At 46.4% G+C, this 16,982-nt stretch overlaps 1 protein-coding gene across 4 annotated transcripts in view; it reads right to left on the minus strand.

Moving 5' to 3' along the window:
* The window catches only part of LOC137423018 (lysyl oxidase homolog 2), a 182,483-nt gene that overhangs the window by 130,359 nt on the left and 35,142 nt on the right, over positions 1 to 16,982 (minus strand). For all 4 annotated transcript variants that reach the window (XR_010983617.2, XM_068109783.2, XM_078774763.1 and 1 more), the window contains exon 4: positions 10,930 to 11,153. Coding sequence is in view for 3 of the 4 variants with exons in the window: in XM_068109783.2 (XP_067965884.2) it covers positions 10,930 to 11,153 (224 nt within the window). In the remaining variant the exon portion in view is untranslated. The remainder of the gene's footprint in view (positions 1 to 10,929; positions 11,154 to 16,982) is intronic.

Consider the following 16,982-nt stretch of genomic DNA (forward strand, 5'->3'; position numbering starts at 1 on the left):
CTTTTTGGTTGTAAATAAATTCACCTTGTTCTTTCTTGGTTTTTCCCTACTCCGATTGCATCCGTCCTTTCTTTCAATTGAGTACCTGTGGCACGATTAGGAACCGCTACAATCGGGTTAGTCATTGTTAACGGCCTGAGAAGCGGCTCGCTTCGCTCGGCGTATCCACCAATGCTGCGGCTCGGGTGGGAGTTATCTCCTTGCTTTACGGCCGGTGGTAGTACTAAGGTACTAAGACTAATTCGGCTTACAACCCTACTTACCACCGACCGGAAGTGATGTTATAACTTCCAAGGACTCGGGATGGCCAGCTTAAAGGACAAGGGGATTAACCCGCCCCCCCTCCCCTTGATAAGGGGAGCGCCGACCACCGAGATCCGTAACAATTGGTGTCAGGGATTTGGACCCGATCCAAATTTTTTATCTTTTGAAAAATTTGGTCAAAATTAAGAGCGGCCGAAATTGCATTACCATCTAAATTTTAAATCGTGCCATGGATAACCAAGGTGATCGGAAGCCGGTGGGGGAAGATGAGGGGGTAGAGGAAGGGTTAGAGTCAACCCAGGACCCCAGGGAAGAAGTGGGAGTGATGGAAGAGGGAATTGAAGAAGGTGCGGTATTGGGGGTTGCAGGCGCACAAAATGGCGGCGCCTCGCACGTGGCGGCGGGAGCCGAGTCAGCAGCACCAGTGAATATGGACCTATTTATGGCGCAAATATGGGCCTATATGGTAAAGTCAGACCATAAAATGAATGAAGTGGGAAACCAAATTGGCAGATTGAAAAATGATTTGGGAAGCCAAATTGGGGGATTGAGTAAGGAGATGGGATAAATGAGGGCCGATAGTGAGGGAATGGAAAATAGAATGAGGGAGCAATTGGGAGGTCAAATTGGGGGGTTAGAAAGTAAATTGGGGGGATTAGAGCACAAATTAGGGGGTCAGTTGAAGGACGTGGATGGCCAAGCCCGGGAAGTGAATGAGGGGTAAGCGAGGGACAAAGCCCAGTATGAGATGAGACAGATGGGGAGAGACAGAGACCGCAGATCAGGCGGAATGGTTGCGGGTGTACGCGACGAGGTAGCGCGGCTTGAGAAGCGCGGGTTGAGCGAAGTGGAGCAAGGCACAGCCGGGTGGACCGGGGTAGAAATCATGACCGGGGGATAGAGAAGCCGATGACCGCAGAATTAGAAAATTTAATTTTATTAGCGCCAGCGGTCGTCGAGGGAAAGGAAAATGAATTAATAATAGTGGAAATTGGGGCGGAAGAGACGGCGGACTTAGAACAGCACTCGTTGAAGGAAGAAATGGAATGTGTACAAAGTCTGTATATACATCATGATGCCGTACTTGCTAATCCTTATAAAGATTTGCAGGTGCGTGTGGAGAAGAGGATCCCGAAGGTAAACCGGGCTGTACATGGCGCGAAAAGATTTGGCGCGAGAGGGTTCTTCGCGCGCTTGGGATCCCGGCGTAACCTGGGCGCTCGTAGAAGGTCCGTGGTGCGGTGTGTGAGTGGAAATGGCGCGCGTGTGCGGACGGCGCCGGAGCGTGAGTGCATTACAGAGTGCGAGGAAGGATGCACGACAGAGTGTGAAAGTGAGGGAGAATGCATAAGGGAGTGTATGTGTGAGGGTGAGAGTGACATGGAGTGTGAGTTGGTTGTGGAGTGTGAGCGCGTTATTGGGTGTGCAAAAGAGTGCACACCCGTGGGTAGGTGTGCGCTGAGTGGGTGTGCAACAGAGTGCGCACCCGTGAGTGGTACGGAGTATGTACCGGGGGAGAGTGCACCAGGGTGTGTGCGAGAAAGGTGTGGACCAGAGGAGTGTGAGTGTGCCTGGGTGGTGTGCACGGGAGAGTGCAGTAGTAGAATGCGTGGGATGTACGAGAGGCGTTGGAGCGCCGGGATGTGTGGATAAGAAAAGGAACGCGTGGTGTGAGAATGCGAGGCGAGCATCGACGTTGACCGGGGCAGCGCTTAGGCCGACGTATAGCTGACGCGAGCGCTCGGGGCGTGGTGTTCTTTGTGTGTTGCAGGGGCCGGCGGGGATAGTTGCCAGGTCGCTCCTGCAAGGAGTGCCGTGCACGATCCCGGCCGGGCCCCGCCCTGCACGGTCGGTGCCGCGTTTTGCCAGGCAAGGCGACCGGCCCGGTTCGAGCGGAGGTAGAAGGGTTCAGAGTGGCGCCCCCTTCTGGTGGCGGCACTCCGGCCGGGCAAGGCTGGGCAATCGCGCTTGGGAGCGCAAGGCCCTGCATAGGGATGGTGCCTGGAGTCTTGGCCTGACGAAACCTCCTCCCCTGAATCCGAATGCCGGACGGACCCAACCTACAGGAGACAGACCATCCGCACGCATTGCTCAGTTTTGTGAAACCGAGCTGTGATGATGTATTACCGCACGAGAGGCTCAAGATAGTGGACATTTGTTAGTAGTAGCGATGGCGATAGTGATGTGGAGGGATGGTAGCTCTACCATCCCTCACATTCTTTTGGCAGAGGAGCTATAGTTTATGGGGTGGCGGTGCAAACTAGCCTGGGAGGGTTAGGATAATGTATAGGGACCTAGAAATGACCATAGGTGACCAAGAGTTAAGTAGTGACAGTGTACCTGTAGTGGGGACGTAGGGTAGAGTAGTTGGATTATAATGATGAGGGAATGCTTAGTATAAGGGATGATGGGGAGCACCAGTATTAGAAGGGAGTAGTTAGATTAGATGATGCTGTGTGTGTGAGCAGGAGGTTTCGAATGAAATGAGGCATTGCGTATGAAGGTTGCTGGTGAGCTTGCTGAAATGAGGAATTGAGAGGCAATGCTCGTGAAAGATGTGTGTGTGTGTTGAGTGATTAACCTGCATGATGTGCAGGTGAAGTACAGGTGTGTGGAATGAATGGTGTGGAGTGAGTATTGTGGAATACGTGGAGTGGAGTGTATGGTGCGAAGGAGTGGATGGGGGAAGGATGGACACCTTCACGAGTACCCGGGGAGGGTAGTTTAAAAGTAGGTAGAGGGAGTAGGTAAATTGTGGTTGGATATTGACATCTGTGGTGCGGGTAGTAGAAAGAAGTGTTTGGTTCGGTGCATAAGTGACGTGGAATGGCTGGGCGTGTGGCCTGTTAGTGAGTGTGGTTGGTTGAGCACTCCGCCACTGGTAGTCTGTCGGCCAGGTGAGGCCGCAGGTAGGCTCTGGGAGCCGAGTAGAATTCAGTGGGGCCCGAGGATCCCAAGGAGAGGACCCGGGTAGCCCGATGCCAGAGGGGGCATTAGTGGGGTAAGGGAGTCAGAGGGCCTTCCCCAGGTTAGGGTGAGGAGCAGGTAAGCTCGGGTGGCAACTGCAGTGGCGGAGGTGTGCAGGTGAGCGGACCTGCTGGTGAGCCACACGGCCCAGCCCTGAAATTGTGCAAGGGCACAGATAGAAAAATCGGGGGAGTGAGACCCCAAATTGGAGAGCGCCACAGTATGTTCAATGGGAATTGGTTTTTAGAACTGCATAGAGTAAAGTGGCCAATGAATTGGCAGGGCAAGACCCCGGGTATGTAAAGTGTTAATGTCATTTCGAAGATAGATAGGAGAAAATCTCTTCACACCATCCGCATCCACTCACTAAGGTAACAGGACTCCACACCATGTTTTGAAAATGCTTGGAATGTAAGACGCATCAGGACGTGGGTGAGAAATTGTGTGATATTCCATCTCTTCCTCCTTAGGAGGGATTGATAATGAATTCGGTTTAGGGGAGATATGGGGGACGAGACATAGAGACGAATTTGTAAAGTTGTAAAAAGTGTAAATATGGGGTAGGGGCAAGGGTAGAGTGGGTGACAGGGGGGGGGGTGACGTACGCTAGGGACGAGCTTTCTCGGCTCGCTCTCCCGCGCCCCTCATCTGGCATTAGTTTGTTTTTATGTGTACCCTTGCGCCCCTGCCCGCTGATCTGCTTGTCCTTCCTTCTCCACTCATGGACCCTTGTTCTTTTGTGCGCGAGGGAAGTGTGCAGGTGACCGCAGTTGTGCGCCTGCACCTTTGCTGCCTCCTGCCTGCACTGATGCACCATATGGACCACACATTCTGTGGCTTAGCATCACTTATGGACCACACGTTCTGTGGCCTGGCGTCTCTGCTGGGACCGACCATTGTTGCCAGCGGTGTCTGCCTTGCGGACCACTGTTTTAAAGTAGCATCCATGCCCAGCAGTGGATGACCGGAGTTGGCCCTGCTGGCCATATCAATAATAAAAAGCGGACGCGGTTTGTGCCCTTTCATATTAATTAACATCAAGCAAGAAGATCAAGACAACCAGAAACAGCGGCTCAGCAGAGCAGAGAAGCAGAAGACATCATTGCTTATTTTTAAAATGTTTGTTTTGTGCATTTTGGTGATGGTGCTTTTATGGTGCTTTTTGGTGCTTTTGGTGCATTTCTTTGTTGGTGCATATTGGTGCATATGGTATGGTGTATCGGTGCAGTGCATGGTAGTGGTATTTTTCCTCTTATCAAAAAGATCTTTTTCTTCCCACAAAAGACAGGTCCTGGGTGACAGTTTGTAAATAATTAATGTTTGTAAATAATGCTCCCCACCGGCTAAATGTTTAGTTTGAAGACCATTCCGCAATTCGGTTAATTGTGGTCGTGAGTCAGTTAGATCGGATGCAACGCAGCAGGCGGGACATATTTAGTGTTAAAACTGTCGCACTCAGGGTGAGGTTAAAAGTAGAGGGTAACCACACCTAAGTGCCACACTAAGTTAAAAGATAGCCCTTGTGTTTCGGCTTGAGCCGAGCCTGGAAAAAGGGAGGGTGCAGTGTTGCGGTTTTAGAACCCACACGTTTGTAAATAATAATCACTTGTAAATATGACAGTAAAGGTTAAAGGTAGCACCCTTAGTTAGGTCACAGCAACACGTAGGCCACCTTAGAAATTCCAGTTATTTCCTTATTATGTGTTTTAGATAAGGCCGTGTTTCCAATAGTTGAATCTGCGTTGCATCAATCAAATAAGGAGTAGGCCCTTTTGCTCATTTTGCGACCTCTCTCCAAATGCTGTTAAGCGCCTTGGTTAGCGTTCGCTCAGGCGCCGCCATTGACCATGCGGTCGGCTCGAGGAAGAAGGGGGCGGAACCCCAAGAAGAAGGTGTGGCCACGTCAACTCACCATCAGGGCGTGGCCGGAAAGCCCCCACCAACCAACCAGGGCTGAGGTGAGCTCAGTGGCGGACGTGGTTTCGGAGGAGCGCGTAGTAATTTTGGTCGCGTTATAAAAGCGTGAGTGCAAAGCCCTTTTATGGACTTGTTCAGCGGCGCTCTTGCAAACGGACTTCTTTCGGAGGACACACGCGAAAAGGACTTGTTCAGCGGCGCTCTTGTAAACGGACTTATTTTGGAGGACTTGCGCGAAAAGGACTTGTTGGAGGTGCGCCTATTGTGAGGGACTGCTTTTGATACAGAGCGCACATTGGAAAAAGAGGGCGCACTCGCTGGCGCTGAATGAGGACCTCAGAGAGAGAGAGGGAGCGTTTAGCTTGACCGTCCATCTGTTACATACGCTAAAGGACACCACACCCCTCCCCCCCCCCCCCCGCCATATGTAAGGTCCGCTCGCGGTTGAACGATACGCGCGAAGCTGCCTGCCGCGTTTTCGCCCACGGAACCGGAGCCTCACCTGGAGCCTGGACCCCATCGCCTGGACCATCTACCTGGACCTTCCACCCTACCAGCTACAGTCCCATGTGAGTGCGTATGTTTCTCTGGGGTCGTAAGTTAAGACTGCGTAGTTAAGCCTGCCCTGTGTCCTGCTTCTTCTTCTTCTTCTTCTTGTACATCCTTTCCTTTCCTCTTCTTTTTGGTTGTCAATAAATTCACCTTGTTCTTTCTTTGTTTTTCCCTACTCCGATCGCATCCGTCCTTTCTTTCAATTGAGTACCTGTGGCACGATTAGGAACCGCTACAATCGGGTTAGTCATTGTTAACGGCCTGAGTCGCGGCTCGCTTCGCTCGGCGTATCCACCAACGCTGCGGCTCGGGTGGGAGTTATCTCCTTGCTTTACGGCCGGTGGTAGTACTTAGGTACTAAGACTAATTCGGCTTACAACCCTACTTAACACCGACCGGAAGTGACGTTATAACTTCCAAGGACTCAGGACTTCCAGCTTAAAGGACAAGGGGATTAACCCCCCCCCCCCTCCCCTCCCCTTGATAAGGGGAGCACCGACCACCGAGATCCGTAACAATATATATATATATATATATATATATATATATATATATATATATATATATATATTGTGTATATATATATATATATATATATATATATATATATATATATATATATATATATATATATATATATATATATATATATATATATATATATATATTTCTTCCAAAAGTACTCCACGTATGTCAGGAATTTGTAAATTAGCCATGGTGCCGGCAATCAGTCTCATACTTTTTTAAAAGGACAATGAGGGATATTTAACGTCCATCTTCCAAGTGAAGTGGACGGAACGCCCAGTTTAGCATTCATCTGAGGGACGGCACAAACGTTGATAAATCACCCTGCAGGTGAAACACCAGGATGACAGTTTATAGCCGAGTCGGGATTTGAACCTAAGCTAGACAGCTTAGATGTGAGCGTGTGCACCTCTAGGCCAATAACAGAGTAACGTAATGAACAGAAAATCGAATTATGTACTCTTATGCACATCCATAAGAAACACAAAATGTGGCCAGCATTGACTGCATCTGCCACAAAATAATACAAAGCCATTGAAATAACACCAGGTGGGTTGACTCAGCCTGTCATCCTTCCGAGGCCAACAAATTGAGTACCAGCTCACTGGTAACAAGGGGGAACTCCGTCAATTGCATAGTTATGCTTCCAGCAATGATGCAACCAGCAGCCATAGGCTGCATACAAAACAACATCACTCCCTTTAATTTCAGCATAAAAGTTTATTTAACTCTTTGAAGTGACCAAAATCTTTGTTTTCTATCATGAATGTATGCATATATATATATATATATATATATATATATATATATATAGATATATATATATATATAGTATATAAATATTTTTGTCGCTGCACAAGATGATGCAGACTATTATCTACCAGTATAGGAGAAACCTCAAGGAAGTTCATCATGTGCCAAGATTTTTGATTAGATATCACAGTGTTTAGAATGAATTTAGAGGCTACTCTGACATTCAGTTGGATCTGCTCACTGGCAAGTGCTGAGTTTACATGAGAGCAATGGATTTTCACGACCGTTGAAACATTATAATTTCCACAGAGCTATAACTCACCTGCTCCAACGCTGCCCTTACAAAAAAAAAAATGCTTTGGCATTGCAAGGCTCCACGTCAGTCCAATATAAAAAATGCACACTCCGAGAAAATATATTCATTGGCAACTGTCTGGTGAGGGTTAGACCATAAATTTGTTCATTTTTTGTTTCCACATGGCCTTTGTTGTTTTTTGAAGGGTATTTGCATATATGGGGGGTATTTCCATTGGGGTAAAATACATGGGGTATTTCGATTGAAATAAAGATTTGGTGAATATTTGCCTTTTCAATCCAACTCTGAGAATTTCTGCACAATTTTGCTCATAATTGTAAACTAACACTGAGCGGTATGCAATGATAGGTTATGGTAAAGCAAATCAAACCAGACGCATCCATTTTGTTGTGCATGGAAAAATGTATGACTTGGAAGAAATTAAGAAAAGCCAATGAGAAAGAATCTGCTAAATATACAAGGATTGTAAAAAGTTTTGTAAAAGGATTTAACAGATGTCGGCGAGCAATCCGATTGTAGGGAACCACGAAACTACGACCCCATACCAGCTGTACACTCTATTAACCGGCAATGAATGTGAATATATTGGAGTAATCTGTCTCCGAGGAATCAGAAAACACTCCGACATCGAAGAATGATCTAAAGTTAACCTGTTTTGAACGATTTGGTTGGATCAGCAGGAAACTCTCAATATGTCAGAGTCTAGAGAAGGCCTCACATGTTCAAGGCCAAATAATCAGCCTCACGATAAACATTGCAAGGAAAGAATCAGCACCGTTGTTGTTGCTTAGATGATTAAGATCCTGTATGATCTGCATTTACTACCCGAACAATGTCTCGATTTGTCAATTTCCATCCCAGTTTTATTACAATTGAGTTTTGAGAAAATGTGACCTTAAACCTCTTGACCCTAAAGCTTGTAACCTTGTCTTTTTCAAGTTTACCTTGGACCATTCCGTCACTAGAAAAACAAATCGAGCCTTTTTTTTGCATTCGACTCACTTCTGCCAAGCAGGCCTCTGTTAATTTTGAGAAAATGCGAAACTAATCATCTATAGGAGCAACTTTATGACTGGAGGAATGTCCGACACTCTCACTTTGTCCTTCCTTATAAGGACAGGCTGGCTAATCTATCCATATGTTTCTGTTGTTAGCTTCTGGGAATGGTACAATGTTTGGTGTTCCAGGACCTCATGATCAGGTACAACGTTTCGTCAGAAGATCATAACTTTGATATAGCCTCAAGAGTTAGTCTTGTGAATCGACAAAGCCAAGTCATTCCTCTGTTGTCCTTGCTTGTGACAGTGTACAAGGCATTGAATTCGAAGAGACATTGAGAATGGAGTGAATGCGGCTGCTTCCTATCCCACCCGCTCGCATTGATGCTGTGGAGGTTAAAACCCTCCATGTCGTCAGCATATCTCGACAGGAAGCTGATCCCTCAGGGTCTGCTTCTCAGTTACTACAAATACAGTCACGTGAAAAAGTAAGTACACCCCATGTAAAGTTTTGACTTTTTCAACATACAGCTATTTGATCTTCATTTCAACAATATTGATAGATAAAGGTGATATAATATAACAAATATCATGAAACATTTACATTTTGTAGTCCTTTGTATAATTTTAATAAACACAAATGCAAATTTCGCATGTGGAAAAAGTAAGTACACCCTTGGCTCTAATAGGTCGTTTTGCCCCCTTTCGCAGAAACATCCTCAAGTAGGCATTTCTTATAACTGTCTACCAGTCTCTGACATCGACTGGGAGAAATTTTTGCCCACTCCTCCATGCAGAATTCTTGCAGCTATGCGATGTTTGAGGGGTTTCTTGCATGCACAGCTCGTTTCAAATCCCCCCACATCTCGATGGGATTTAGATCCGGGCTTTGACTTGGCCATTCCAGAACCCTCCATTTCTTTCTTTTCAGCCATTCCTTGGTGGATTTACTGGTATGTTTAGGGTCATTGTCATGTTGCAAGGTCCACCTTCGGTTGAGCTTTAACTTTCCGACAGATGGCCTCACATTATCCTCAAGCACCCTCTGGTACAATGAAGAATTCATAGTGGATTATATGATGGTGAGCTGCCCAGGCCCTGATGCTGCAAAGCTGCCCCAAACCATAATATTTCCACCACCATGCTTTACAGTTGGTATCAGGTTCTTGTGGTCAAATGCTGTCTTTGGTTTTCGCCAAACATGTCTTCTGGTACTGTGGCCAAATAGCTCTACCTTTGACTCACCTGTCCAGAGCACATTGTTCCAGAAGTGCTGGTCTTTGCCGAGGTGTTCATTGGCAAACTTTAGTCTTGCCCTGATGTTCTTTCTGGACAGCAAAGGTTTCCTCCTGGCACACCTCCCATGTAGATCAAATTTGTGCAGCCTCTTTCTAATGGTAGACTCGTGCACTTTGACATCAACAGTGGCAAGAGCTACCTGTAGGTCCCGTGATGACATTCTGGGGTTCTTAGAGACTTCTTTCAGCATCTTGCGGTCTGCTCTCGGGCTGAACTTGCTGGGGCGGCCTGGCCTGAACAAGTTGGCAGTTGTTTGGAATCTTCTCCACTTGTAGATGATCTTCCGGACAGTCGAATGATTGATTTCAAATTGTTTGGAGATCTTTTTAAATCCCTTCCCAGACTCATAGGCATCTATAACCTTCTTTCTGAAGGCCTCAGAGAGCTCTTTTGATCTAGGCATGGTGACGCCGCACACTTCAACAACAAAGAGCAAACCAAACTAAATGTCTGAGGTGTAAATAAGACAGGTTCCTCCAAGATCCTCTCTAACGATGTTCTAATCATTTGCACCTGAGCTGGTGCACCCGATTCTAATTTTAGGTATTTGAAGTAGTGATAAATGTCGGGGTGTACTTACTTTTCCAACATGCGAAATTTGCATTTATGTTTATTTAAATTATACAATGGACTACAAAATGTAAATGTTTCATGATATTTGTTATATTATATCACCTTTATCTATCAATATTGTTGAAAAGAAGATCAAATAGCTGTATGCTGAAATATGTTGAAAAAGTCAAAACTTTACATGGGGTGTACTTACCTTTTCACGTGACTGTAGTTTGGTGACCTTGCAAGTCTTTTACCAGCTCCTTCCTGTTCCTGTCCTTCCAACCCTTGCCTCTTCAGCCAAAACCCCTGCTCTCACAGGTTGCATGTATCCTACCAGGCTACCTTATACATTGTTACCCTCCCAAAATCTAAACTTAACGATCACTAATATTCAAACATCACCTTTGAATCACGTGTGGAAACATCTTCCTGCGTCTCTCTCCATGACTTCAAAGTCTGCAACTCATCCCCACAAGTACCACATCATGGTCTCTCCAGTTTCTCCCTCTAAACATTTCCACACCAATGAGTCCACGTCCACCTTTCACCTGAAACTCCTTTCCTCATGCTACGGTGCGCATCTATGCAATTTTCTCCTGTTTCTCCTTCACCGAACTACTGTATCTTTCTGCTGACCCTCTTACCCCTGTTGTTCTGCTCTTCCATGAACACCTGTATTAAATTTTTTTTTGCAAAATATGAAGTCAATTTAAAGCCACCATTGCTGTTATAAACTAATATGATCCCATTAATCACCTTACGCAATGTAGGCCACTTCCTTACTTGTAGAGTGGGTTGTGTAAGCCCCGATGGCTCGGGAAGCCTAGCATTCCACAGACGACGCGAGAGGCCTCTGGTCTCCATCCGATGTCACACACACGCCGCCATTTATTTCCTGTTCGCAGTTCCAAGAGGCCTTCGGTGATTGGCACACGCTTTCGGGCCTTTCGCAGAAGGGGCCGTATCCGCACTTCAGAAAAAGGAGTCTTTTTCTGTGGAGTCAGAATCTAGGGCCCAATAAAACCCAAACACAGTCAAAGAGTGCTCAAAGATATGCAGCAAAAATTAGCAAGCTTCATTATCTAAGGAAACATATTTCCTCAAATAGGCAGGCATTGTATTAAATAATTCAACCATAAGATATTTCACCTGAGAACCTGAAAGACTATATAATAATAATAATAATAATAATAATAATACATTTATTTTATATAGCGCTTTTCAAGAAGCCCAAAGGCACTTTGACAGAGTACAAAAAACAAGTGCAAAAAGACAAAAATCAATAGGTAAATAATCAAAGCAAAAGGAAGGAGAAGGAGAAGAGATAGTCAGGGGTTAAATGCTGTGGGTTAAATGTTGAATGCAGTGTTGAACAGGTGAGTCTTGAGTGATGTTTTGAATGTGGTGAGTGAGGAGGAGTCTCTGATGGTGTGAGGTAGTGAGTTCCAGAGGGTGGGAGCAGCGATGGAGAAGGCCCTGTCCCCCCAGGATCTGAATTTGGTCCAGATTGGGGGGGGGGGGGGGGTTCAGGAGGTTGGTACCAGCAGAGCGGAGGTTGCGGGTGGGAGTGTGTCTGGAGAGGAGGTCAGTCAGGTAGGATGGGGCCAGGTTATGGAGGGCTTTGTAGGTCAAGAGGAGGATTTTGTACTGGATTCTCTGGGGGATGGGGAGCCAGTGAAGCTTATAAAGGACGGGGGTGATGTGGTCACGGGTCCGGGAATGGGTGAGTAGACGGGCAGCGGAGTTCTGAATGTATTGGAGTTTATTGGTGATTATTGAGGGTGAACCATAGAGGAGGCTGTTGTCGTAGTCCAGACGGGAGGTGATGAAGGCGTGGATGAGGGTTTCTGCAGCCGTGGAGGAGAGGGATGGACGGAGACGGGCGATGTTTTTCAGGTGAAAGCAGGCTGTCTTGGTGATTTGTTTAGTGTATTTGTCGAAGGAGAGGGTTTGATCAAAGATGATGCCAAGATTCCGGATGCGAGGGGATTATATAAACAATATCTATACAAAAAGTCTGATTGAATATAAGTTACTAATTACTTTTTAACTGGAAATTTCATAGAACACCTTACCCCAAGCAGTGTTGAAGTTTATAATTAAATTTATATAAAATGATGATTTTAAAGGTCGTAGAAAGAAAACTAGAACGACACTCTTCGACGTCATGACATCGACTGCTGACATGCCTCCACCCACATTATTACATCATTATAATACTTGTACCAACTTTGACTTAAATCCCTTCAGCTGTTCACAAGTTATCACATTTTTACCTGACATGACTTCTGACATTTGGCCTTTGACCTCAGGACCCCAAAATCTCATCGGTTAATCTTTACATCATGATACACATCTGTACCAAGTTTGAATTAGATCACTTCAGCCGTTCTCAGGTTATAGACCCATTACAGACTTTGACCTTTGAACTCTTGACCCCAAAATCAAATATGTTCATCTTTGCATCATAGTACATAATTGTGCCCAATTTAGTCAGAATCCCATCACTGGTTCACAAGTTATTGCGGTAACAGGATTTTTTACACAACATGACCTCTGACATTTGGCCTTTGACCTCATGACCCCAAAATCTAATCAGTTCATCTTTACCGCATTATACATGCCTGCAGCAAGATTAACCAACATCCCTCCAGACATTTTCAAGTTATCACGGTACCGAAAACCTATCACGGACGGACGGACGGACAATCTGAAAACATAATGCCTCCGCCGACGAAAAAAATTCAGTTTGCCGCTGCATATGCCAGTGTCTTATACACCACTTTATTTGACACATTGCATTCGTTATTTGTTGTCTGTGTTGTCTGTGTCCATCATGATGTCCTTAAAAACAGTAAGTTTCCTGTTTGGAATGATGTTCAATTTTGTTTGACTTCCAGATAGACAGAGTAAAAATAACATCTCACTCCTCCCTGCACATGTGCGGTCACAGCCAAAGTACTGATACAACAACAACAACAACATGCATTTTAAGGCCATTTTCCCTGCTAGGGCGGGGGTTAGCCTTGCGGTCCTCATGACAATCTTCTCCATTTTGCCCTATTTTCTGCATCTCTCCTTGTTAACCCCCTTGCCCGCATTTCTTCTTCCGCCATCTTTAGCCAAGTTTTTCTCGGTCTTCCCCGTCCTCTACTTCCTTCTACATTAATTTCCATCACTCTTCTCAACCAGTCACTTTCATCCTTCCTCAACACATGACCAAACCATCTCAACCTGTTCCTCTTCACAGCATCAATCACAGGCAATATTCCCATCATCTTTCGCAATTCATCATTTGTCTTCCTCTCTCTCAACGATACTCCACACATCCATCGAACCATTCGCATTTCCACCCTTTCCAGCCTTCGTTGCTGCTCGACGTTCATTACCCATGTCTCGCTCCCATAAATCATAACACTTCTCACACATGCAGCATACACCTTTCCCTTCAGCTTCAGCGACACTCCCCTCCTCATCAGCACGCCACTCAGTTCCCGAAACTTCTTCCATGCACATCTCACTCGAGCAACCGTTGCCGAGTCTGATCCACCTTCTCCATTCAGCATGTCTCCGAGGTAGCAAAATGTTTTCACACCTTCCAGCTTCACGCCGTCTCCAAGATCCAACTCAACATTTCCTCCATCTGCAGCTCCCTCTGTGCACACCTTACATTTGAATGTAGCTGCCACACTGGTAAATGACCCTCTCAGACCACTACATTTTTGATGAACCCACTCAGCGCACATTGTACATTGAATGGAGTTCACTCCGACACCCTTCCTGCACACAGCACATGGCCACTTCCCAGTTCTTTCCACCTCACCACATGCTTTACCACTTGCCATCACCTTCGTCTTTCCGATATTCACCTTCAGACCTTTTGTCTCCATACATTCCTTCCACGTGTTCATCTTTTCCTTCAGTCCATCCATACTTTCCGCAATCAACACCAGATCATCTGCATACAACTCCCACGGTAAACCCTCCTTTACGTTCTGAGCCAGCACCTCCATCACAGCTACAAATAGTAGTGGACTTAGTACCGACCCCTGATGCATTCCCACCTTCACCTCAAACTCACCACTGTTCCCGTCCTTCGTCCTTACAGCTGGCGCGCTCTTTTGTACATTGCCATCACTACTCTGATCAACCATTCCTCCACTTCTAACTTCCTCAATGCCCATGTCAATACTTTGCGTGGAACCCTATTGAATGCTTTCTCCAGATCAACAAACCCAAAAAACAACTTCTTCCTCTTCTCCATGTACTTCTCCTGCAACTGCCTCACAATGAAAAGCACGTCTGTCATTCCTCTTCCAGGCATAAATCCAAACTGCATTTCGTCGATCTTCACTTTCTTCCTTATCCTCCTCTCCAACACCCTTTCCAATACCTTCATTCCATGCTCCAATAACTTTATCACTCGGTACGAGCCACACTCCAGAGGGTCACCTTTCCCCTTGTATAGAGGGACGAGGGTACTCAGTTCCCAATCCACTGGAATGCGGCCTTCTTTCACCACCATATTACAGATCTCTGTCATTCTCTTCACACCCCAACTTCTTGCTGCCTTCAACATATCTCCCACAACTCCCGTTGGCCCTCCGGCATTTCCACTCTTCATTGCTTTTATCGCTTCCTCAACTTCCTTCTCAGTTATGTTCTCTGCCGGTCCTAAAACTGGGTTACTCTCTATGTTGCCATCCCATTCATTCTCTGTATTCAACAGCATTTCCATATATCTTTTCCATCTTCCTTTAATTCCATCTGGGTTGACAACAATTTGTCCCACTTCATCCTTCAAGCAACTCACCCCCATCACATCACACCTCTCTTTCGCTATCTGCTTTGCAATCCTGAATACTGCTTTCTGACCCTCTTCCGAATCGAAGCGTTCTCCGAACATTTTCCTACATGCCTCCTGCGCCTTTGCTACCTCTTTCTTTGCAGCCTTCCTGGCTGCCTTATAACTTTCATGCTCTGCTGTTTCTGCTCCTGTACCCTTCGCCTTCTGCCACTCCTTGAACTTCTTCCTCTTCTCGTCAATCCTCTTTCCAACTTCATCATCCCACCACCATGTTTCCGAGTGCGTCGGTGGCCCTTTTGTCCATCCACATACCTCACCAACGGCTCCCAACAGACTAGCTTTCATTGACATCCAACCACTTTCAAGCTCAACCACATCATCCTCTACCCTACTCAGCCTCTCTTTTAATGCCTCCCTTACTGTCACCTCTTTCAACCTCCACACCTTCATTCTCGGTTGGTACTTCACCCGCCGAGCTCTCCTCGCACCTTTCACCCTTATGTCGAAGACAACCAAGTGGCGCTGTGAAACAGCCTCCTCTCCCGGGATCACCTTTGTGTCCCGGAGGTGCCCCCTATCTCGCCTACGCACCATCAGGTAGTCAACGGTTGTCGTCGACCCACCTGACGTGTATGTAACAAGCTTATTATCCTCTTTCTGGAACTGAGTATTACAAATCAACAAATCAGCTCCATCAGCAAACTCCAAAATCCTTTCACCTTCTCCATTTCTCACACCATATCTGTAACCCCCATGAACTCACTCAAAACCGTCCATACTCCTTCCCACATGTCCATTCAGGTCTCCTCCCACCACAACAACTTCCTCATCTTTCACGTTTTCCATCAGCTTCTCTATCGCACACCAGAACTTGTCCTTCTCTTCATCGCTTCGACCAACCTGCGGAGCATATCCCGAGATGACGTTCACCAAGAGCTTTCCAATCATCATTTTCACCATCATCAACCTATCACTCACTCTAGTCACACTCACCACACTGTCTACAAACTCCTCAGAAAACAGGACACCAACACCATTCACGCCCTCCGGGCACCCTTGCCACACAAACTTGTATTTCTGTCCCTGCCTACCCTTCACCATTCTCACACCACTTCCCTTCCATCTCGTCTCCCGCACACAACATATGTCCACTCTTCTTCTGACCAATACTTCCACCACTTCTCCTGATCTCCCTGTCATTGTCCCTACATTCCATGTCCCAAACCTCAGAAACCGATCTCCACTTCAGGCTGTGCCCTGCCCATATGTATTTGTAATTGTCATGGTTCTCTTTTTGAGGCAATGTTTTTATGGCCGGATGCCCTTCCTGACGCCGACCCTCTTAGTCGTCTCTTACGACACGCAGGGATACGGTGTACCTATTCTGACCAGGGTACACACTGGGAAACGTTTAAAACATGGAAATTCTGGGGGGGGGGGGGGGGGGGGGGGAGGGCGGCGTCAGCATCACGGCTGCGGTTTAAACATATTCCAACAATATCCAAACAGAACCATGATAACCATGAAAAACAATCTGGGAAAAGTCTCCAAGCGAGAACGTGGATTTGATAAAGAAGGAGCAGAGGCGGAAGAAAAACGAGATACAGGGGGCGGGGCACAAGTCGAGACGAGGAGGAGAGCGAACAAGCACGTGTCCGGGAGAGAAAGAATCAATATAGAATTCTTTGTGTATCCGTTTGTCCTGTTTTTAAAAACGCCGGACAAAGGGTAAGATGCCCGCGAGAGGCAGGGGGGAGAAAAGGAAATCAAAGAAACAAGCAAATACTATGAAGGAAAGAACTTACACTCACAAAACACCGACGGGGGGAAGGGAGCCCGGAAAGACTAGGCCGCGCACGACGTGCGAATAAAAAACGACCAATCACACACAAATCCGCAACAACCACAAAACCAAAACTAAACAGAAACACAACAACACACACACAACAAAACAACCAGCGGAAACCCGACAGACACGAATGGGAAAACACTCATACTTCGATGCCGTGGAGAGATCGAAGCAAGCCTC

The sequence above is a fragment of the Myxine glutinosa genome, chromosome 3 (genome assembly GCF_964187855.1).
Source record: "Myxine glutinosa chromosome 3, kmMyxGlut1.1, whole genome shotgun sequence".
In the NCBI taxonomy this organism is placed as follows: domain Eukaryota; kingdom Metazoa; phylum Chordata; class Myxini; order Myxiniformes; family Myxinidae; genus Myxine; species Myxine glutinosa.